This window comes from Gopherus flavomarginatus, chromosome 17 (assembly GCF_025201925.1).
Source record: "Gopherus flavomarginatus isolate rGopFla2 chromosome 17, rGopFla2.mat.asm, whole genome shotgun sequence".
Taxonomy (NCBI): Eukaryota; Metazoa; Chordata; order Testudines; family Testudinidae; genus Gopherus; species Gopherus flavomarginatus.
The window spans coordinates 2,907,778-2,931,706 of NC_066633.1; the positions used below are offsets into that span (position 1 = coordinate 2,907,778).

At 37.6% G+C, this 23,929-nt stretch overlaps 2 protein-coding genes across 3 annotated transcripts in view; both read left to right on the forward strand.

Annotated features, from left to right (window-relative positions):
• NR6A1 (nuclear receptor subfamily 6 group A member 1) overlaps positions 1-16,885 on the forward strand; it is a 418,534-nt gene extending 401,649 nt beyond the window's left edge. Inside the window, exon 12 of the transcript XR_007769973.1 lies at positions 16,791-16,885. The gene's annotated coding sequence lies outside the window, so the exon portion shown is untranslated. The remainder of the gene's footprint in view (positions 1-16,790) is intronic.
• The window catches only part of PSMB7 (proteasome 20S subunit beta 7), a 563,007-nt gene that overhangs the window by 5,490 nt on the left and 533,588 nt on the right, over positions 1-23,929 (forward strand). For both annotated transcript variants that reach the window (XM_050926276.1, XM_050926275.1), the window contains exon 6: positions 12,769-12,827. In XM_050926276.1, coding sequence (XP_050782233.1) covers positions 12,769-12,827 — 59 coding nt within the window. The remainder of the gene's footprint in view (positions 1-12,768; positions 12,828-23,929) is intronic.

The window sequence follows — 23,929 nt, forward strand, 5'->3', positions numbered from 1 at the left end:
TTTACTGGACATTTGAAGTAAAGAATCCATGGCTCTATTTGTAAGAGCTGGGTTACTAATCTTGTGTCTTGCCCAAATTCCAGCTTGGGTAACTACATTCTTCCTCATGTTCTGTTTCCCTGGTGGTTTCAGTGGAGTAAACATGCCTCATTCTGTGTCTGAAATCTTTGTGAAGTGTTTCTACACTGGAAAATGGCAATTGTGTTCCACTCCAGAGAAGTGGCTGTATTTCAGTGGTTAGTGAAGTGATCCCTGTGTAGCCTTTTGCCTGTCTTGATAGGATAAAAGTTTGTTTAATGTGAATTTCTGAATATGGTAAGGAACAGAAATTCTCAAGTAGTCCCTCCCTTTAGTGTTCACTGTAAGTTCTGGTGTCAGTAATTGGCCTTCTAAACTGCCACCTCAAGTCATTTAGCTGTTACTAATTTGAGATGCTTCAACCCTGGTGTATATTCCACCCTTTTATAGTATTTTTCTGCAACCGCTGTAGTCCGAAAAGAATGATATACATTTAATTGCATTTTAGATGAGTCCTCATAATTACTTTAAGCTGTTTAGTTATTGGGAAAATGACCTGTAAGGCTGGTGTAGTCAACTTTATTCAAATGTCATACATCTCCTCACACTCTGGCCATCATAACTTCTAATAATTTTTGCATTCAGCTCCTGCACCTAGAACAAAATCCCTCTCTGTGCACCTAATATTCTCACTCTTCAAAACCTATTTTCCCCACAGATTTTCACTCCTGGGCTGTCTGCTCTTCATCTCTTACCTTGTGCAGTATCTATTTAAATATCAAATCTTGCAAAGCATCGAGGACCACATGAAAGCAAAGACTTAATAGGCTTTTATAAAACATACACTGAAAGTGTCTATAATAAGTGGAACCCTGCATGGATACAAACTTTGTATCTGCATCCAATCCACCATTCTCAAACATGGTCAGCAGATATCCACATCCATGGATATAAAGCAGATATCCACAGATTTGCTGGGCTCTAATAATAAGATCACTTACCTAGTCTGGCATCCCATCATCCAGGCTCTCATTTCCCTTTACGAGTCAGTAGTCTCCCTTTGGCTGGTTCAGAGATTTGAGGTTTCGGTAGATAGGTTGGTGAGCTTGGGGGTTTCTTGTAATGTAGCCCTCTGACCAAGCAAATGTTCTCTCCTTCTTGGGGAGTGGTTCTCAAGCTTTTGTACTGGTGGCCTCTCACACAGCAAGTGTGTGTGTGTGAGACAACTGCCCCATAAATTAATTTTTTTTTTTATATTTAACACCATTATAAATGCTGGAGACGGAGTGGAGTTTGGGGGTGGAGGCTGACAGCTCATGACCCACACTTAATAACCTTGCGATCCCCTGAGGGGTCACAACCCCCAGTTTGAGAACCCTGTTCTAGGGTAGCCAGAAAAGTCCAAACTAAATATAATGCCATCCTTTGGCCCTCCCCGAGCTCTGTCTTCTTACCCCATTGTCAAAAGATTCCCAGTCTCTTGATCCTCCCCAGTCTAAGCAGTTCCTTCCCAGGACCACAACTCTCTCACCCCTGTTGATACCAGGGAATGACGCAGGGCACTTCTTCCCACCCTTGCTGGAAGCCCCCGTCTGGGTCCCTGAACAGGTGCCCGCAGCAGGCCTGCTATCCACATCATTACTGTATTACCTCATGCTTTCTCCTTCTCATGCTTTACCCCTTCCCAGAGCTCCTCTCTCTTCTCTCAGGCCTCTGGGCCAGCCCTTGGCCATACCCTCTCCTAGACTGCTTCCCCATGCATTTAAGTACCCTACAATTCCCAGGATCCCTCTGGAGACTAGATCTCCCAGAAGGCCCATGTTCCACACTGAGCCAGGATTGGGTCATGGGTCATGCGTCATCTTCAGTCTGCCTTAGATGGCCAGTGCACACCCAGTGACAGTACCTGTGTGCTCAGTATGTTCGAGGGGCCCATCGACCTGAAAGATCACCCTCAAGAATCCATGGCTTTAGAGAGGGAGAGAGAAGTATACCAGAAAAAAAAATTGAAAGTCAGAAACCTATCTTATTTCATTTCAAACTAAGGAATGTAACACTGAAAATGGGAACTATAAAATAACATTTGTGTCCTGAGTTAAGAATTAAGTACCATTGCATCTTGGAGACCACATATAAGTAAAGTTAAAGGGATGTATACCAAAGTATTTATTTTGTAGGCATTTTGCCATCCAGTCCTTATATCCTTCTTTACAAAACCTAGAAAAGCCTTGCTTGGGTACAGCACCTGGTTATCAGAGAAGCTGTTGCTTTTTCTGTTTTACAGATGATTTATTTATTTATTGGGGAGACGGGGGACACCACGGTAGAGTCAAATGAATTTTCTACGATTACACAGTTGCTCAGATATGATTGGAATCCAGGGAAATGTGAGCCACCTATCGACAACTCTTGCCATTAGAGCACATCCTCCTAGCTTTTTAGGGTATGTCTACACTGCAGATAAACACCCAGGGCTGGCCTGTGTCAGCTGATTAAGGCTACAGGGCTATTTAATTATGGTCTTGGGCTGGAGCCCAAGTTTTTAAATATGACTAGAATTATTTTTAAAGTTATCTGGGAATACTAACGTACAGAATAAACATTATGTCCCCTCAAGGAAGCCTTGAGATGTCTATCCAAGTCATCCAGATAAGATTTTATTTCTAAGTATATTGATCAATTTTTTTAATTATTCAGACATGTCCAGAGGACCCCTGTGTTCAGAATCCTATAGTATTTAACAAGCTCTGTGACTTGCAGGTGAGCCATAATGGCAATAACCTCTGTAATTTTGTTACGGGAAGGAAAATAGCATGGAAATGTAGTCGAAGGTAAAGCAACAGAAATCTCAGTATCTCAGCATTTCACCCATTCTTTCTCCTAAATGAGCATTTATAGCAGGAGTGTCAAACTCATTCTTTGGAAAGTGCTGAATTCTATTTTGAATTATGATCTGTGGAATAAATTTAGGACTACTTAGTCTCCTGCACCCACACCAGACACCGAGTAATGTTAATAGGTTTGCACAAAGTTGAAATATAGAAAATATGGCCTCTAGCCAGTAACTAAAAGTTGTCATCCTTATCTATCAGACTGCAATTTAAATAATAAGTAATGAAATGTAAATTATTTGTACAGTGTCATGATTCAGCTATATAGTTAACGCTCATCTGAAATTAGTGTCGCTGGGGATGTTGACATTGCTAGAGCCATTATTTCAGGTTGTCTGCAGACTCAGGAAGTCAACTTCGCATCGTTTGACTCTTGGCCTTATTTTGGAGGTTCATTTTCTTTTAAATGAAAGTGTAAGTTCTGCAGAATCGGAACGTAATGTGCAAGGCCACATAAATATATCAAGTGGGCTGGATCTGTCCTGTTGGCCAGGAGTTTGACACCCTGATTTACAGTATTTAAATTTGTCCTTCTCTAGTACGGTTACTATCATTTTAAGTACGTTTTAAATGGAGAAAGTTGAACTGAAATTAAAATTAGGTTACTCATTGCCCTCTACTCAGGCTTTTCTTGTCAGACTCCTCAGATCAATCATATAAAATACTCTATGACATATTCTTCAAAGTTTTAAAAGGCCGTCTTCAGTAAAAACTTCCATCTAGCTAGAATATTTTAAAATTGGCTTCTACAACAACTGTGTCTGGAAACAGGATGACTTTTTTTGTTGCTGCAGACTCAGACCCCAATGGCCAAAGAGTCTGCTTCTCTAAAACACTGACAACCAAAGCAATGGATCACAGATATTTCCCTGGAGGTCTGGGGTGGTACTCCTGTCCAGGATGAGGTGTTATAACACTTTAGGATATTTACCCCAGTAGGTGCCTCTCCTTCTATCACCTAATATGCATCCATCAATTTCTCAGTTATAATTTGCCCATTCTGCAGAATGCCACTTTAGCGAATAGATGGGCTAATAAAATGGATGTTTACTGGGGATTGTGGTTAATTGAGCTCCTCTTTACCAATCCATTTGACCCTCATGCCATCCTCTTTCCTCCGCCTGCCCCCATGCTGTTCCCTACTGAATTCTCAGGAATAATAGGGCTATTTTTATTGGCGTTGTAGCATTCTACTTAATTCGTTAAAATTGAAGAACACAGGTAGAAGTGTCTTATTGACTGGATTATAAAAGCATTTCTGGTGTCTGCAGAGTGTGTCTTTGTGTCTCCAAATTCTTCTCAATGTGATCATGAGAACACTACAATTCATTATTACTTTTGTGTAATTTTAATTTTGTTTTTCTTCCATGTGAGTGAAAACTAGATACTTTCTAAACTCCTTTATGTAAGCTGATTTTAGGCAACTTACAAAAGCTTTCCTTCTGATGCCTCTCTCAAACATTACTGAGAATGGTTTCTCATTAGTGCCTGAGATATATACACATCCATTTACAAGGTAATTGCTTGAAAGACTATGGCCTTTAAGAACTGATTTAATATATTAAACAAAGAGAATGCATTTTTTTAAAAACATCTGACACACTCTTTCGCAATTAGGGTTTTAAATGCCTTTTAGGTTGTTAAAATAAAACAGTAAATTAACAGGATTGTGCTGTTTGTAATGTGAATTCTGATTGAGATATTCTGCTAAGATGGTACTAGACCAATAGATGGTGCCATTACCTTAGAAACTGATAAATTTACTTAGCATATAAAATTAATGAAACAGTTGTATTATATGTGATGTCATGATCTACTCTAGCTCTTGATAGAATTAAAAAATTAATACTAATTTGGTTTTGTATTTTATAATGTGCTCTAAAACCAATACATTACCAAATATAAAACCATAAATTACTTTACTTTGCATAAATAATGCAAATAGGTAGTGATTGATTAGTGAACCAGTGGTGTAGGAATGCAATCTGTTTTTATCTATATGGTTTCTTTTGGAACTTTGCTTTAAAAAGCATTAAAGTCTGATACTTCTCTAGACAGGTCACAGATTCTGACTAAAGAAAATAAACTAGCAGGAGCAGTTCATATGAGATGTACGTACTGTTCTAGCCATTTTAATTCTCTTTTGCTTAAACTTGTTTCATTTTCTCATGTAGCAGATCTTTTGTTTATTTAAAAGCATAAGAAAAAAATACTCCAAAGAACATCCAGTATCCTGCCATACTGAGCACCAAATGTGTGGTTTCTATCCTCTGTCCAGTCCACATTGTGCAGACAGGTTCCATGCTTAATTAAAATTTGGTTCAAGCTTGTATAGTAGCAATGTTTAAATAACATCTAGAGATTGCGGTGCTGTTGTGACCTGCAGAAAGAAGTGGTGGTGGGATACAAGGTTTTTGGCAGGAAATGGTAGATTTGATTGGTTTGGGGTGGGCTGCCTTTAAGCAGGAGAGAGAGAAAGTCAAGAGTAGTGGTACAGTAATTATATGGCTGATGGGTGCGAAGCTGGGGTAATGGGCTGGAACTTTGATACTTCATTACACCCCAAAGACAGTTATCAGTATTTGAAAAATGGCACAGTATGAATCTGTCTTCGTATGCTTTGTGTTTGAAACCAAGTTTACGCTGCTCCAGCTGGTTGCTCAATACCTAGAACAGGTACACACATTGTATGGTTTACAAACCGGTTCCATTTTATAGGGGTTGGTTCACTGAGTCAGAAGTGCATAGTATTTGTAATGGAGATGGCTATACCCTTCTCTTTACAGATGCATCTGGAACTAAAGGGTTTTTTTGTTGTTTTGTTTAACTGGTAATTTAAAAAAAAATGTAAGTTGTCACACTTAACGCCAAAGAATGTTTTCAAATGACAAATTAGCTGCTACATTTTATATAAGGGCAAAATGGATTTTTCTGTAGTGAGTGGGGAAAGTACTTTTGTGGATGAATACAGAGTGTCTTCCTTTGCAAAGGGTTTAAAAGAAACTCAGTGCTTACTCAGGAGTGAAAGCATCAAATTAAACTGTTTATGCTGACAAAGGACAACTTTGGATTTCAGCAAACGATGCAAGATTGTCTGATTGCTTGGCTTGTCTAGGAAAGCTTCTAGCTAAGACTTACAATGAAATACATGCATAAAATTAAACTGCGTGAAGTCTGTAGTTCAGCTTTCGGAAGCAGTAGGATATATTCCAGTGGTCTCTCGTGGCTGAACTTAGTCCCTTGGTACCAACGTTGTTTTATATTCATAAATCAGCTCTTCATGCATTGGCAATGTCGGCCTGCGGAGCAAGCAGTACCACTGAGAGACTAGGCCGTTGAGCCAGGAACCAGACTGAAAAATGATCCCAATCGATGGGGCTATGGAGAGCGCTGAATTTTTACCTAGAATGAGCAGCAAATTGAATAACAATGAGTGTGTGTGAATAAGTGCCCTGTCAGAGAGCCCTGACACTGATGGATTAGAAAGTCCTAAATGTTACTCTCTCAGTGCTGAATACCTCCTCCAGAGTGGCAGACTGAGGTAGCAAACAGGTCCTTGGGTGCTGAAAATGGACTGCTGTTAAGCACTAGGAAGTTCTCTGCAATGAAAGTTGTGCTAAAAAAGATCCAGGAAGCTGATTTTAAAAAGCCATTGCAATTAATTATGAAATGGGAGAGGTGGGTGAAATCACTTACATCTGGATTTTTTTAAGCGCAAATACTAAAATTTTAAAATGAAAGTTAACTGCTAAGACGATTTGAAAACTCCTAAGTTATATTCTGTGTGATTCTAACCTAAAATTCCATTACAAGAGTCCGTACACTTATAGTTACTACTTAACCTAATGGCAGATTCTAATGGAATGCCAGATTCCATAAAGCAGTTTTAAAAATTAATCTGTTTTGACCTCAGAAATGTTAGGTCCCATGTCCATATTAATTACCAGATTAAAAAACTTTTAGTACAGATTATAACCTCTGAAATCTTAATTTAAAATTTTATTTGTATATTTCAACATGTCTAGCAATTTACAATGTTACTTGTTTAGCTGTTAGGTTAATTACTAATTCTTTAAGAAGCATCTTCCTAAAATGATGCTTACAGAAAACATGTGCAAGGTTAACTGTGTTTTAGGGCTGACAGATCATTGGAAGTGTTATACTTCTGTATTTTTTTAATGTTTACTGAGTTTTTACAGTTCTTAAATTGATCATAGAAATAAAAACTAGTTTAATATAATGAAACTTTCTGACTGAAGCTGTGCTTCTAATGTTTGCGTATCTGGAAGTGTGTGGGTCTTTAAAATGGATCAGACAGTGCTTTTAAAAAACTTGCTCTTCATTAGAAGGTTATGTTTTTAATTAAGCATGGTAATTATGCAGCTTTCAAATCACTTCTAAGAAGAGAGGTCTGTGTCTGTGTTGAACTGAGGAAAGAGAGATGCTGTTAAACATACCTAAAGCAAATATGTAATATTATTATGTTGAATGTGAGATTAGAGATTAAACAATTAACTGAATTACCCAATATGACAGTGCTTTATTAAGCCTTTCAGTGGATTTGAGATATTAATTATTATAATTGAACAGCTATGCTTTTGATTAATCAGTGCGGTTGAACCTCAGCTGCCGGTGTTTTATATTGAATGCCATCTATGTAAAGTCGGAACACCTTTCCAGAGGAATTTAGAGTGACCAGACATCTTGATATTTAGGCGTTTGTCCCGTACATTGGTCTGGACACAGTTTGTCCCAATATTCCCTCCCCCCCCGTTGTGTCCCATCTTGTCACCCTAGATGAATTCCACATATCCAAGTTGCTGTTACGGTTGGCAAACATATAACTGTTGTGGTTTTCCCTTTGTGCCATTGTGCCAGATGTATATTTAGAAATTTGCCCCTAGTCGTTTTAGTTTTAGTGGCCAGATTTTCATAAGAAGTTGTGTCCAGTGACTCCTGTGATGGGGCATTCCACTCACTGCATGGATGGCGCCTCCTCCTGGCCATTTGGAGATTAGCTCTGCGACGCTGATGCCCCTTCCCCTGGTTGCACACCATTACTCAGCCTCTCTCTTCTGGTCTGCAGCCCCTCTCACACTTCACAAGCTGCTGCTGCCTCTTCATGACTCAGCCTTATGTCCAGGTCACTGTACGTTTTCCCTTCCGGAGTATAGTCCTTCAAAGTCTGTCACTTACACAGTGACTTTGGCTTCCCGTTCACTGCCCTGCTGGTGCCATTTCCCCAGAGCTGGGTAGGGGAACCTGGGCCTACCTGCTACTCTTGGTTCTCGCCCAGGGACCCTAGAACATGCAGCCAAGGTCTGTTTGGTCCCCAGCCTTGCTGCTTACTCTCTGGTCTGCTTCCCACACCAGCATCCCTCCCCGCCCCGGGGGTTTGCAAGGCTTTCTACTCCCTCATCCTGGGGAGCAACGATGGGCTCTGTCTGTGTAGCCTCCAAAAATATCTCCCTTCTCCCAGGGAATGATTGCAGCTTACCTCCCTAGCTTTACAGAAATCGCACTGGTTCCCACACAGGTGAGCCTCCCCTAATTAGGGCTCTCTTCTCAGCCTTCAGCCTAATAGGTTAATTGGCCCATCTGGCCTCCATTAACCCCTTCAGGGCAAGTGTGGGGTGGACACCCCATCACAGCTCCCATTTGAGCACCTGCTTGAAGTAGGTAGTCTTTTAAAAGTACTCACCTGCCAGGAGCTTACATCTTTTCCCAGTGTTGAAAATTTTTGAAAAATCTGTCTCTAATTCTTTAAAGACAGCGATTTTATTGGAGAGAAAATAAATGGTGTTTTCTTGTACACCCCTGGCCTGCCCTCTTCCAGTGCAAAGAGAAATGCCGCTTACCAATAGATTGTTCTGATGTTTATAATATGATTGTCTCGTAATTTCATACTTTAATCAGTGGTTAACCTAGTTTAAAGATAAAATCAGTAGTCTGTAGCATTAATATAGGTGCCTTTCCCATCTCTGTTAAAGCTGTTGTTTCAGGGTACTTGCAGACCTCACTATACCAATTACATTTGTTTCACATTTGAAGGTTATTTGTCAAATAGGAGGTCTAGAAACTCTCTTTTAAAAATTAAAGCTTAGAATCTCAAGCACCAGGGGCAGGCACCAGAGAAGCACACTGGTTCACTGTGTTGCTATTAACTGGGCCAATTTGACCCCTGCTTAAAGTTCTCATCAGAATTTCTAGTAATTTGCAGTGGTGTTGTTGCCCTGTTACTTCCAGGATATGAGAGACACAAGGTGGGTGAGGTAATATCTTCTATTTTGTCTGAAATTGGTCCACTAATGATAATACTTCTCCTACCTGGTCTCTTTTCTAGTAATTGTGTTTCTTTCCCTAACTAATAGACAGTAATGGATTACATTTTGCAATGTTAGGATTTTTACATCTCTTCGAGCATTAGCGTTACAAAATGCTTAACTTCTTTCTGCATGCTTGTTAGAAAGTACTGTTTCTGGATATAGAATACATAAACATGAGAACAGTTTTGGTTCTCATATACAAATAGGCTACCCACAGTCCCTTAGGACCTTGGTTTTTCTGTGATTTCAATGGGCATTGCAGTGAGAAAAATCGGATGTTCAGCTTTCACTTAGTTCCATGGCTTTTTATTGCCTCTTGCCAGTCATAATATATAACTTTCCCAAGACATCCAAAATACCTGGAACGTTGTGGATTTGTTTAGCTCATACATTTGACAGCCCCTGGGAAGTTTGGTGTTTGATAGTGAAGTTCTACAGCTGTACTCGGAAGCAACTGTCCATAGCTGGAGTTCTGCCAGGTCTGCAGCTGTATACACAGCCAAACAGATCATGTAATGGCTGAATTCATCATCTTGTACACAAGAATTTAAGCTGTTTTTGCTAAACGGTTTCAATTGATTCACATTTTAGTGTGAATGGATCAAGCTCACTCTCCAAAGTACCTCACATCAGTGTTGTCAAGTAGTGGATTATTTGGATTACTAGAGGATTGCAGAATAATAGAATAGATTTACTTCCTCTTGTAAAAATGCATCCATATTCTTGGGTTGCAAGTATAAGCATAAAAATACAATTTATAAATTTCAAATATTACCCAAAGTCCCTGTTGAGCTCCATCGTTCAAAAATCCATACGTCCTCAGAAGACTTGAACTCTGTTGGCTGTGCAGTAAGCCTCCTGGGAGGGCACTTTTCATTAAATGCAAGGCAATAAAGCTGTATTGTAAATATAAAACACATACTCAGGATTTACAAATTCGACGTACAATTCAGAATTTGTGGAGAAACATTGCACTCCCGCTTCAAGCTCTGCGTTGTATTTTTATTAGTTTTGTTAGCACCTTCATGGACCTCCTTTGTTTGTGGATGTATGTAGGTTAACTAATGTAAAAATACAGGTCTCAGAATTGTACAGGCTTTCAGCACCTCTTTGAAAGCTTCCTTATGTGTGGGATAAACTAAATTCATTATTTAATGTGAATTTCAAATCTAATACTTATTTGTTATCTTGAGCATTATAAATAGTAAGGGGCAAGTCTAAGGCACATTTAAATTGTGCATTGTTTGTATTATGTTATGTAATTTTTTTTATACACTAGAGACTTTCCTTTCTTTAAAAGTTTGCTTTGTTCTTATCCTGGAATTCTGAACCTTTTGGGCTTAAAACCCACTTAAGATTTTGTCCTTGGGAATCTCTTTTCACCAAGCAACTAGTGGAGCAGAAGACTACATCTGTTCCATTTGTGCTTTGTTTGAGATTATTGCTCATAAGGAAAACCATTCTAACTGAAGAGCGAACAACACAAATCTTATGTAGAATAAGTGGATGGTTGGGAAAGCTACCTATCCTCTTCTCTAAGTGCATCCATTGGTGTACACAGGAAGTGTGTGTACAAAAGAAAGGTATATAAAATGGGAAAGCATTAGCAGAAGCTTTAGAAAATTAAGAAATATCAATTTTTCTTTTATGTGGTTATTACTTAAGAACAATAATCTTGTCTTTGAAATATTACTTTTGCACTTATATTCTGGAAACTTTATTTTGTGCAATCATACTGTTAATCATGTGAAAGACACCTAGATCCTAGTATAAGCAGTTCTAAAATACTGGATTCTAGTATTTTCAGTAGGCTTCCCATCCTGCTTGCAGAGGGCCTTATCTGAATTAAGGAAGCACCTATAGTTTTGGGATCCATCCCCCATGTGGCTCTTTATCTCTCCAGTTAGAATTGCTTTTCCATATAATTTCACTTAGACTAGCTTTGTTTTTGCATCTTCATTTATACACAGGGTCCCATATCTATTCCAGAACACAATTTATTTTTTCTTTGGTGTTTTGTCTGTTGACCCATCTGTTTATATGGTTCTCTTCAGCTGCCAGTCCCTCAAATTCTTTGTTTCCAGTTTTAACTGTTAAAAAATGGAATCACATATTGCTCCAAGACCTAAATGAATAGTCATTGCTTGTAATGCAAGTACACACTTGGAGCATCCTACTGTTTTTAGATGTGATGTATTTGGTACTGTAAAGGTAATGATCCTCAACCACAGCAATATTCTGTAACAGGAATATCTGTCATATTCATTGGGATTACCATGTTCATTGATTTGTGTCTGTAAATCTGCTGTTTCTCCCCTTTAAATTTGATCTATAATTGGGCCTCCTTAAATGGTTCAGATAAGGTAGTCTGTATTTCCTCAACAGTGTCACTGTCAGCTTCTCCTTTTTCATTATACATTCAGCAGACTGGATAAAATCAGCAGGACACCTCATTTGAAACTGTTTAATCGCTGTCTTTTTCTTTTGCTAAACCATTGAGCTGGTCAAGCAATGTACACAAATCATTTTAAATAGAAAATACAGCTTTCTGTGTGACCCAGCTAAACAGAGAGTGCTATGCCAAACACTTTAAAAAGTAATAAATGCCAAAAAAATCTTTAATTGGAGTAAAAAATTGTAGATAACTTTATTCACTCTCCAAAAGTACAGCATCCTGAAATATTGTCAGGGGCCTGTACAGACAAGATGGTGTCTTCCTAGAGATCCACTTTTCTCTGAACAGAGCAAGTCTAAAATTTCAAATAGTGCTGAGCTGCTTTTTGTCCATGTGTAGGAAGTGCATATTTATGTGTAAAGCCTGCAATTATATTGCTTCAGGAAAAGCGGGGTTATGTTGCATCAGTACTCTTGTAGTGCAATCTTTGAATGGATCAGAGATGTGATGTTAAATGCTTGGCTCCATATTTGTCATTTTGTCTATTTCCTGTTACTCTTCAAAGTACAAAGTAAAAAAAAAAGGCTCAAAATAAATGCTCTATAATAAACTGATTAAAGTAAATGTGGAAAATAACCTGGTGGCAGCAGCTAGTGCCATTGCTGGTACAGTCGTCTCCATGTGTAAGGGTGACTATCCCAGGGCAGCTCGTTAACACAATCTGTTCTTTCTAAGTGTCTTGGTATTTAGCGTTACACCCTGCAACCTGGCAAGGCACAGGAGTGGGACAGAAAATATATACTCTGGCATTCATTTAACTCCCTTTCTATAACTTTGTTTTCATACTTCAGCATTTTACTGTAAATAATTTACACTAATAAAAATAGGACCACACCAAGTCTGTATGGACTAGAGGTAAATTTGGGACTCAAGTAAGTGTCACCTGTCACGAGAACAGACGTTTAAATGGTATGTGGTAAAATAAGGGTCAGTATTTTAATTAGCTTAAGTCAAATTTGTGGTGTGTCGCAGTTTTATTGACACTCTTGTTTTCTTCTAAAAATACTCTACAGAAATTCAGCAGTTATGTTACAGCTGTGTCAAAATTGAAATAAATGTCTTCACTTTATTATCGTAGGTTCTGGATCATTGGCAGCAATGGCAGTATTTGAAGATAAATACAAACCAGACATGGAGGTAAGGAATGTTTTGAGGTTTTTTAATTTTTAGTATTTCTTCTTTCAGTAATTCTCAAAACACTGACATACATCAAATGGGTTTGATGCTAATATTGAATGTTGCTTTAGTTTAATAATAATAATAAAAATAATAATAATAAAAAAAAGGTAACCCTCCTGCTCCCAATGTCACCCTATATTATGCTGGCTTATTGGATAGCTGTCAAAAAATTCAAATGGACATAGCCAATTTACAAATCCCAATACTTCTGTCTGTAATTTCTTTAATTTGATTCTTGCAAAAGCTTTTATGATTAATGTAGGTGAAAGATTGGAGGAGAAATAATTCTGTTTACAGTTTACATTAGGTATATGAGTCCCTGTGTATAATCAGTTTCACTCTTTCCCTTGTATAGTCATTTCTTCATCCTCCCCCCTCTTTGTATGTCTTCCACATTCTGTTAAAGAAAGGAAAATGTGATTGTAAAACCACAAAAATTGTCGGAAGCCAATGCCTGAAACTACCTTTCACTCATTTTTTTTGAAACTGACTGGATTTCCAGTTGGCTGTGGCCATTCGAATAACAACTGTATTCCAATCTTCAGGATCTACCTAAAAGATGTTATCAGAACATCTATAAATTGTTTTGCTGATGGTCTGTACCAAACTTGAAAAAATCTATAAATGCATGTTAGTATGCAACCGTAATAATTTAAGAGTAAAAGCTGAAAGCCGTGGTGCCATGATCAAGTTTTGGATACATTATGTGCCAGAATAAGATAGTCCATTCTCATTATATCTGTTTATGAACACATCCATTGCATTGTTTTTATTTATGTATAGCATTTCTTCACACTTTATGTAGAATATAAAGTATACTAGGATTTTTAAAAACCAGTTATTGTTCAATAACTGTTTACCTAAAACGGTGAAAAATGCACAGTTGTCTGCAGATACACTGTTGATGAAAATAAAACTAAAAGAATTAAGACACTTCCTCTGACTATATCTGGTAAAATGCCTCAATAATGTCAAGGCCTCCTTTAAACCACATTAATCTCTTCGAACTTTCCTTGAATGCATGCTGCTTCTAGTTGCAATTGATTGATAATTCTAAATGTTAAAGAAAAAAAATGAGAATTGAATACAAAATTGAGAGTTTGAAGTAGATTAAAAATGACATTAACATTTAGTTATTTTTCATAATTGTCATTGGAACATCAAAGATAGCTATAACATTACTTTAAGGTATTTAGTGTTTAACTGAATCATATGATGGCAAAATGGAAAGCTGATTAACTGCAATAAATGTCTTCAGATTTCACTAATCTGTGTTGCATCTCTGCTATAGACCAATTTCTTAAGTCTTTATGCAATTGTATTCAGCAGCGTGATCCCATAATGCCACTGAATTCCTATCTGAAGTTATTTAAATTTACAATTTTAAGTGCGTTGGTTTATTCTGTTAAATTTTCTTATGGAGTAGCTTCATGTGGATTAACAATTGATTAAAAATTAGTAATGAGCACTTTTCCAGTTGTTAAATTTGTTAAAAGATTACACAATGGGCAATAAATGGATCACCTTTCAAATTACTCCTAGAGAGAGACTTCCCAGAATATTACATATGAAGTAGTTATAGTTCTGTTAAAATAGTTCTTTAAGTTTTGATAACAAACAAGATCAAGATTGCAAAGCTGCTGTCCTGCAGAGAGCACCTAATGAGACAGGACTTTGTTTAGTGTGTAGAATGCATAAGCAATGTTGTCAGAATTTGGAATATTTTTATTAGGCACTCAAACTCACGCCTTCATTTAAATAGCATGAAGGTTTTGTGACTAACAGAAAAATCCATTAAATATCAAGTAAAGGTGGAGTCTCCGTCCATGTAATGCAAACCATTGTGAGAGTGGCACATCACATTTTTTTACTCTGTCCAGTTTCCGGTGTAACTGTATTTTTAACATGTGCTGCCTGAATTGACAACAACGCCTAAAATCCTTAGAAACAATAGCTACTGCACAATCCCTTCTTAAAATTTAATAGCATAATTTTTCACTGTCTTGAAAAGAAAACCTTAAATCTCATTTTCAATTAGTTATCAAGCTTCTTGGATTTTTAAGCCATTTTTGAGTGTAACTTTTTTTTAAAAGCATCAAAAATTGGTAAATTTCCAATTTTTTTACTTAAAAAGGTCAGCCTAATTGTCTTCATACACAACCTTAAATGGCAGGAGAAATTCACTATTGTATCAAGCATATAGAAATGTAGTCTGCCAATATATTGAAATTGATATGTAGTCTCGAGACTGGTTTTATGTTTATTGGGTGTTATGTTAATTAAAATAGTGATATAACAACACATCAGAACAATCTAATAGCTAAGAGCTAACTGAGAAGACTCAATTGGACTTTTTTTTAAGACTTAAATTCTTCTCCACTTTTCTAATATGGCTAACAGGTTAAAAGTCCAACTGTTAATTCTGCATTTTTGAACACTGAAAATTAGGTTACTGTACACAGTGGGAAGTTCAACAAGATTAAAAAACCCAAAGTAAATATTAACGATAGTTCTGTTGAAAGGAGTAAACAAAATCATATAAATGCAGCACATCTTTGTATTCTATGGTATGGACGTAAAAATTGTCAGTTGCTAAAACACATTGCAATGATGAGAAATTTAAAATTCCTGGAGATTAATTCATTAAAACTGAGTAGTAGATTAATATTTTCCTGTCAAGATCAATCCTACTTGCTTTTGCATTAATTGTCAGAATATCTTGCTAGGGCTACTGAAAGGTAGTAGCGTACTGCAAGACCATCACTTCACAGAAAATGATTCAAAGGCAAACTGTCCTGCACCCTCTGGTATCGACTTGCAAATTAGCATCTGGAATCTAATTAAACAAGCTTAATGAAAGTAGCAGCTGAATACTGCTGGAAAAGACAATCAGCTTTTTTCCCTCTGATATCTATTCTGTACTATTGAAGCTGATCACCAAACACATCGTGTGAGCACAGTTAAAAAAATTAGCATTTATTTGAAGAACAGGAACTGTTTTTCATTCTGTTATGCTTTTGGCATGCACTGGTGTCCCATGAGAGCCATGCCACAGCAGATAGTGCACAATATTTATAAACCCATGACAGGCAATAATAGGAACTTGGAAAAATCCTTTTGCTAGAATTTCAAGTTGAGAGCTGCCAAAAGCTGAGAGGATCAAATCTGCAGTGGCAGCTGCTGTGCCCTACAGTTAGAATTGTAGACTTTGAAGATGCTCAACTTAAAGAATTGAAGACTGCAGGCTTAGCCAATTTTTGCAGGTTTCTAGAGCCCTGGCTCTCTGCCTTTTGAAGATGAGTTGCTGAAGCTTCTCCCACTGCCTGAGGCATGCTAACACCAGCAGGATGTGTTGTTGTTTTTTCATAGACTTTGTGTGTCTTCAGTTTTGAGTAGCACATGCTTTGTCAATGCCAGCTGTGATGGTCTTTCTCTGGTTGCAATGCTGAGAGATGATCTCTACCCAACATCCTTCAGCGAAACTGCTAAGATGGAGAGTGACGTACACAAGTGCTACTTCTGCAGTCTGATTTATGGAGTCATGTTTCATTGTGAACCAAGTGCTGGCCTCTAGAGGAATTGTTATAGATTGCTGAAGAAGTGAACACTTTCAGCCCTGAAGGCCTGTAGATGTTTCAAAATGTGATGCCAAGCACCTGACTGCTGTAGAACAATATTAATTTGTCATGTGGGTAGCTATAGATCTACCTTAAATAATATAAAGGAAGAACAGCACAGCTAATACAGTATTGTGAGCTCAGTCAGTTTTTTTTCCTTTTTGTGGAGTACCACATGGTGTTAAACACCACATTCAGTTTTTTAAGTACATTAATGGTTTGTGCTGTTCAAAAATCCGTATCAAGAGATATGGCAACCATCCTGAACTAGGATAAATTCTGCCTATAATATTAGGTGCTGGAGCTTTTGAATTGTCTGTATCCTTGTGGTGATTGGATTTCTAGAGATATTTTGGGGGAAAAGCCCTTTAATAATATACATGTTGGTGATTGACCCTGCCTCTCTCGAAGGAGAAGTTTTTTGTAGGTTTATGGAAGAAAGTTACGGTACTTGATTAAAATACGGCTGTGCGCGCCTGTATTTCTCAATCACCTGACAAAAGCTTCATGTTTGACTAAGCAAAGATACAGGCTGCTCATGCTTCTGCTTTGTCTTCAATATTTCATCGAACCAATAAAAAGAGAAGCCAAAATAAGGAGACTCTAGAAAGATGACCAGCAGAAGTCCTAGAAAACCATGACTGCAGGGCAGTTTAGTAAAGAGGTGTGAAGTGTTCAGGATCAGAGAACAAATAGACAAATAAGGGTGTAAGGAGGAAATGCAGGATTTAAATAATTGAATCTGAAATGGATCATTCTAAAAATATGAGAACGTGTTTTTGATCATGCAGTCTGACATTTGTTTGAGTAGTAAGTGCAGACAAACATTTTACCCAGGGGGAAAGAGAGCTTTCTGAAGCCCATGGACAAAATTTCTCTCGTTTCCTTCGACCTATTCTCCTGACCATATTCCACTTCTTTAAAAGAGTGTTTCTGTACAGGACAGGGCAGACCATGGACTGTTGGTTAATCCACAGGAGACCTTGGTGCTATTTCTGGCTCTGCTGTTGATCACTGAAACACCTGGAAGCCCATGGCTCTGTGCATCAGTTTCCCAATCTGTAAGAAGGGGATATTATCTTCCTCAAAGGAAGATGAGTCTTAATGGGCTTATGTAAAGTCATTGATATTCTTAGAAGGAGGGCTTTACTGCAATTTATTTCTATTTAAATGAAAATACTTAAAAGGCATAGTTCCGCACCGTTGTGAAAGCATGCCATATTCTTCCATTAAACATTAAAATATTTCATAAGTTCTTTGGGGGACAGTGGGAAAACATGGGTGTAGCAATATGTAGCTGAATATTTGTTTTTACTAACTACTGACAATCATACTGGGCTTTTTTTGACTGTCGAAATTCTAATCATCAACAGTAGTAGTCTCATCAGTCTTATTTAGATTGCATCTGTGTGACTCGATGCTCAGGAGCGGTGACAAGCTGCATATGGATTTTGTATTCATTAGTGATGGTTGATCAAAATGTCTGTCCCTGCCATAGGGCTCAGGTGTGGAAGTCTGTGGGCTAATCCCACCAGCTGAAATTCAGAGGTTTAATGACTCCATGGGAAGGTGACCACTTGCTGGGAAATTTCTTGGCTGCACTCAGACAGCAGACAATAGAGATCAAGCAAGACTATCAGAGTTAAGCTGAAGAGCCTGCCTGAGATACTTGAATTCCTGTTGGTGTCAAACAGAGCTTAAGTAAACAAAACAGAACAAAATTAAAAATCCGACCCCCTGCACAAAAAGAAGTGCTTAAAATGTGTGCCCTGTGGACCTGTTTATTTCATTACATAGTGACAAGAGATGAGGCTGTTAGTAAATATCTTTACTGCCTCTTATTGCTAGAGCTCATGGTAGTACAGATTTGGATTTCCTTTATGTGACTGTACTACTCCATCCTTTGGAGCTGTGTATCTCTGCACAGACTGGTGTCAGGTATTAGTGCAGACAGACCTTTATTTTCAGGAGTTATGTCATGCTGTTTCTTACCTTTAAACTAAAATTATTTAAACGTGTTAACTCAATTCCTGTTTGACATATTGGACAGGTTCTGTTCTTAACTCCTTGCATGGACTGTCATGAAGAATTGATTTCCATTATGGAACTTACGAAAAACTGGAAATATTAAGTTAATTTTAAATGTATCCTACTACTTGGCAGCGAGATATGCTCGTAAATGGCTGGGATTACTGGAGAGGAGTTCTTAATATATGCTCTTTTCATATATCAAAGCACAGTTTCTAAACAGAAGTCAGATGATAAAACCGCCTAAGGGTGACTTTCTTTGGAGTTACCACTGATACCCAAAACACTTCTTTGTTCTATATACTGACTATTTCCAGATACAAGAATCTTGTCTAAGTTCATCCATTCTTTACTTTAAATTGGACCCGGCTGTATGGCAAAGGAAACAATTTCCTTACCTTTGCAGAGGTAACACAAAGTTTGTGCACAGTAATGTAGACAAGCTATTCACAAACTGTGCTGAATGTTAGAGAACATTTTACAACACATAGGATAGATGTAGGGCAGGTAATTATTTTTTGATGCATTCTCAGGAGCAGATGTTCCAGTCTAAATTGTTTTAGTTTGTATGTTTCCTGTAACTGTGGAACAGGGGAAATGTACTGAGAAATATTTCACATAGTACAATGCCTTAGTGTTGCCCCTGCAGTGAGAATCTTGAAGGCAGAGTGTAATTTCCGTATGAGCAAAGAACATTGAATTGGAATAAGGTCAGAGCAGAATTTAGACTAGGCTGAGGAGACGCCCTTCCAGTGAGTGAATACTTACAAGGTTTATAAAGCATTTGGGTAAACTTAAGAGAAAAAGGGTTACAAGAGGGCCTAGGACTTTCTGTTTAAAATAAAATGTTTATCTTTCTTCACTCTCATTCTTCACATTTTTGGTGATAGTGAGATGAGCATGGAGTGCTTCACCTGAGGCAGAGGTGTCCTTGCTGGACTTGGTTCCTACGGGGTGTAATGGCATATGGTTACTTAAAATGACTCCTGTGCTTGCTTTGCCTTTCTCTCTGCTCCCCTATAGTTAAGATCCAACATGTCACTAAAGGGTGGCAGATTGAGGATTTCAGATTATCAAACTAAAGTCTTTAGTGTGGTAGAATTATCAAGCTCTTTTACTGCTGAACAAGTCCATTTCACTCTGAGAATCTATTCCTTTAAAAACTCTGAATATCAGAACATCACAAGTGATGGATTAAATCTGTTCTCATGTTAATTCACAGTTGTTGAGATGACAGAAGCAGCCAGAAAACCTACAGACTCAAGATGAGGCTTGTAATTTAAGATTTCATACCACTGGAACAATGTATTGTACTACTCTTCATGTAAGGAATGAAATATAGGAACCAATGTTACTGAATAGTATCTTGGAATCATATAAGTTTTTGTTTTGGCAGGTAATTTGGCATAAATCGTTAATGTAAATCCAGGTTAGTGGGGAAGACATTATTTTACTAAAAAAGATAAACTGCTGATTAATTCAGTATAGAACTCAATTACAAATTGAAAGTGTCTCTGCGGGACTCCAGTACCCTAAAGACAGCAGATGTTGAATTGATACTCCAGCATATTTCACGCTGGTATGAAATATTAACATGGTTTATTATACTTGTGTGGTGTACAATATCAGACAGGGGAGGTAGAGATGAGTCTGGGCTTTGAGCTTGCACCAATGAAACACGAAAATACTGTAATTACAAAGAAGAGTAAGGACTTTGAGAAGTGTATTTTGTTGAAGAAAAGATCTCAGTAGAAAATGGTAAGTTTAAAATAGTATAAATATTTAAATTTTATTTACATGATATATATAACGTACAAGATAATACAAACACACATCATACAAAATCTTTTTAAATGTACAAAATCAAAGACATTAATATTAAAGGTTAAACTGCTGTGTTCACAGGACTACTAGCCTCAATGCCCTGATCAGATCCAGTTTGGGTAATTAGTTACTGTCTACTCCATATTTGCCCTGTAGTTTCAATAGGATGTCATTCCTCGTTGCTGTAGTGTACTGTTCCTTTTAAACAGATGCTATGTTCACTCCAGAAGAAGGTACACTTTGGTGGTGGATGAAATGACTTCTCTGTTAATATATCACCACGATGACAGTGGCATAAATTCTATAGTAGATACTGTAGAATTTGGATCCAAGAGATTTCCAAGTGAGCCACACCAAATTGGAAGGCATTTTCCAGTGTCCCTTTTTAAAGGTGTTTGGATAGCTAAGTTAATTGGTGTGTCATAGTGGTGACTTACGATATGGGTGATAGTAGCCACATCAAGCAGCAGCAATGACTGTGTTAATCTTCTTAGGGCAGAGAGATAAGTGTTAGTGCTGGCTAGCACTAGGCTCAAAAACAGCAACATAAGTTGTTAAAAAAAAAAAAAAAAAAAAAGTAACCCTAAAAACGACAAGAATAATCCTATTTTAAAAGCTTGCAGAAAAACTAGGATAGCTTTTATTTTATAACAAGTGTATCATTCCAGATATGAATGTGACCCAGAGTTCCAATAAGTTGTAATTTGCCAAGGGATCCAAGTCTAATAATTACCATTTTTTGAGCTTCTTATACTCAAAATGTTGAACAAACTATGAAAATCTCTCAATTTGAGGTATGTGTACAAGATACACAAATTTGTAGGAAGGAGTTTCAATGTAAGTGGTAATGCTTCAGAATTTGGAGTTTTTCAAATTTGTTCCTAATTAAAGGCTGCAAGCTGAATTGGAAAATAAAGCAATAGTTGCATTAGCTTGATCCAAAATATTAAAAATGTTAGTTCTTAGTTTGATCTCTTCATTCACCATTATTCTCCCATCAGCTGGAGTGTTCGTAGGTTTCTTTATGTCCTACACTTTTTAAAGTCTATCTACTACAGCTAAGTAAAACCTTTGTGTGGATTCAGAGAACCCTTGCCCTAAGAAAAACGTATGCCTTGAGTATCACAAAGTTCCAGAATTCTGTATGGGAGAAATTCAGCTCAGTGGTAGGGAACACCCCTATCTTTGAATTATACAACTACAGAGTTACAGTAGTAGTTGAACTCCGAGATATATATTTTTTCACCTGTCCTAGTTTCTTGATAATCTATTCTGGCATTACCCTTATGTCCTTCAGTCTGTCTTCTGTACACTCTAGCAAACTAATGACTGTTTCTGGCACTTGTCTGCCCCATCTAAGCACCATTTTGAATACAGAAGCAGAAAATACGTTAAATCTTTGTTTTTCCCCATGTCCACAAACTAATCTTGCAGTGAGAGATCTCATGGTGATCTTCGTTGACCACCTTTTCTTCACTGCTGCTTTTCCTTTTTACTATGTGCTTTTTGTAATTATTTCAGCTGCTCTTTTAATGCTAACTTTAACAGTTGCTTTAATATGCTCTGGCTTTAAACCAATCTAGCAGATTTGAGTGCAGTATTTTTTCACATTAAATATACAGTAATTCTCTTCAAAGAAATGCCACTTCCCCTCTGTGCTCTGTCATTCCTCCCGTGCCCATCTTTGTGGCGTTAGACTAATCATGACAAGCGGAGCTGTTTACTGTGTCCCTCTTCTCGTTCATTTCCAGTGAGAGTGATGTATTCCAGAATATCTGGATGTTGTCTCACTTTATGGTCCAACCCCTTACTCCCCTCGTCATCCTAGTGCTGTCACAGAATTAACATCCTCTTTGCCTTCTGCTTTTTTACTTTTGTTAATTTCTTAGCTGCAACTTAACCTCCTAGAGTCTGGTCTCCAGAATCCCTCTACACTTGATGACGCCCCTTTGAACCTATGGTTCTCTTAGACATTTCAGACTGTGATCAGTTGTGTGCTAAGGTGAGCTGGTTTTTTTCAGTGTTCAACAAGCCCCACTTCCACTCCCACATGCTCCAGATGTGCTTATTCAGCAATAGCCCCATCTTGCACTGTTGAAACTACAGGATTTCTCGCCACTCCCTGCCCCTAGCAACTCCTCCGTGACCCTTTAGAGCATGTACAAAAGCTGGTGGGGAAAGAAAAGGCAACAAAACATGATGTGAAGGCAATGTCAGTAACTCCCCACAGTCAGCACCAGGTGCAGCTCAATTAAACTTAACAATTCCCAAGTGGTCACTCACTTCACCTAAACAAAGTGAGATGAAAACAAAGCACAGGCTTTTGATTTGGAGATCCAGTATGATAACTCTGTAACAGTATTTTTCTATGTTGTATAGCATTCATCTGCCTATGACATTCATTAACTAAACTCTCTCAGATAAGAAGCTCGGTGATTCGGACTTTCAAACCATCTGAACTATGAAGGTTGGCTACCCCAGTGCCTCCCCCCTCAGTTCATTTTAAAAATGTAGCCAAACAGATTCGTTCCAGACTAAATGGTTGGCTCTGAACCCTCTCTTTAAAAAAACTAATACAAATGCTTTGCATCAGAGCTGTCATCTAGGTTCCACTGTCTCCTTGGACTTTCCCAAAAGATTTTAATGTTGCTTCCAGTCACCTATCGATCTCCAACACAATTTCTCCCAGCAGACGGGCATAGCCACACTTTCACATACAGCAGTCTGCTGATTACACTTCCAAAGGCTAATTATTCTTCTGTAGGCACTTATGTCCTTCAAGAGGTATTGTTTTCCTAACCCCCAGGCCTTCTTTATAGATTTTTTACTATGTCTCTGTCCTTGGGCTCCCAATACTCTTCCTCGCTCCTCAGATTCTCACTTAAAGTAGTTTGTATATTTTACTTTTTCAGTACAGGAAGGACATGGAACAAATTTCATCCCAGGGCAGAAGTATCACCATGATATTTTCAAAAATTCTTCTACCCAGTATAAATGTACTGCATGCTGATCCTTCAGATTTGTGATAAAACACTAAACTTGTTAGAGCATTTTACTTATTTACATATATGCTAAATATCAAAATAGGATATTGCTGGTTATCTACTAATATTAATTCATTCCTGTTTGGTGGTGATCTAAATAACTAATTAAAAAAAAACCTCTGTACAATATATAAATTTGTTGGAGAAAAAAAAGAAGTCTCCTGTATGAATTGCTTGTCAGGTTCCCAAAACATCAGGGAAATAATATTCTCTAAACAGCTGCAACGGTTGTATTTGTTTGAGACATCAGTAGACATAATTCTTCTTAAAAGCTTTTAGCAAAAAATAGGATTAATTGGATGTAGACATAACCAACATGCTCCATAGAAAAGGTTGTATTCAAAATCTGAAAATCATTTAAGTGCGAAGAGAAATTCGATTCAAGCCATATAAAAGAATAATATGGAAAAGTTCCTTATCCTTGCTATTTGGGACTTGCACCATAGCAGATGTAGAGAGGTAATCTATCAGTTTTTGAGTGTCTACAAAATGCAACTCTCCAGATAGCAGGTTTAAAGTAAAGATTTAATACAGTCTCCATCTACTA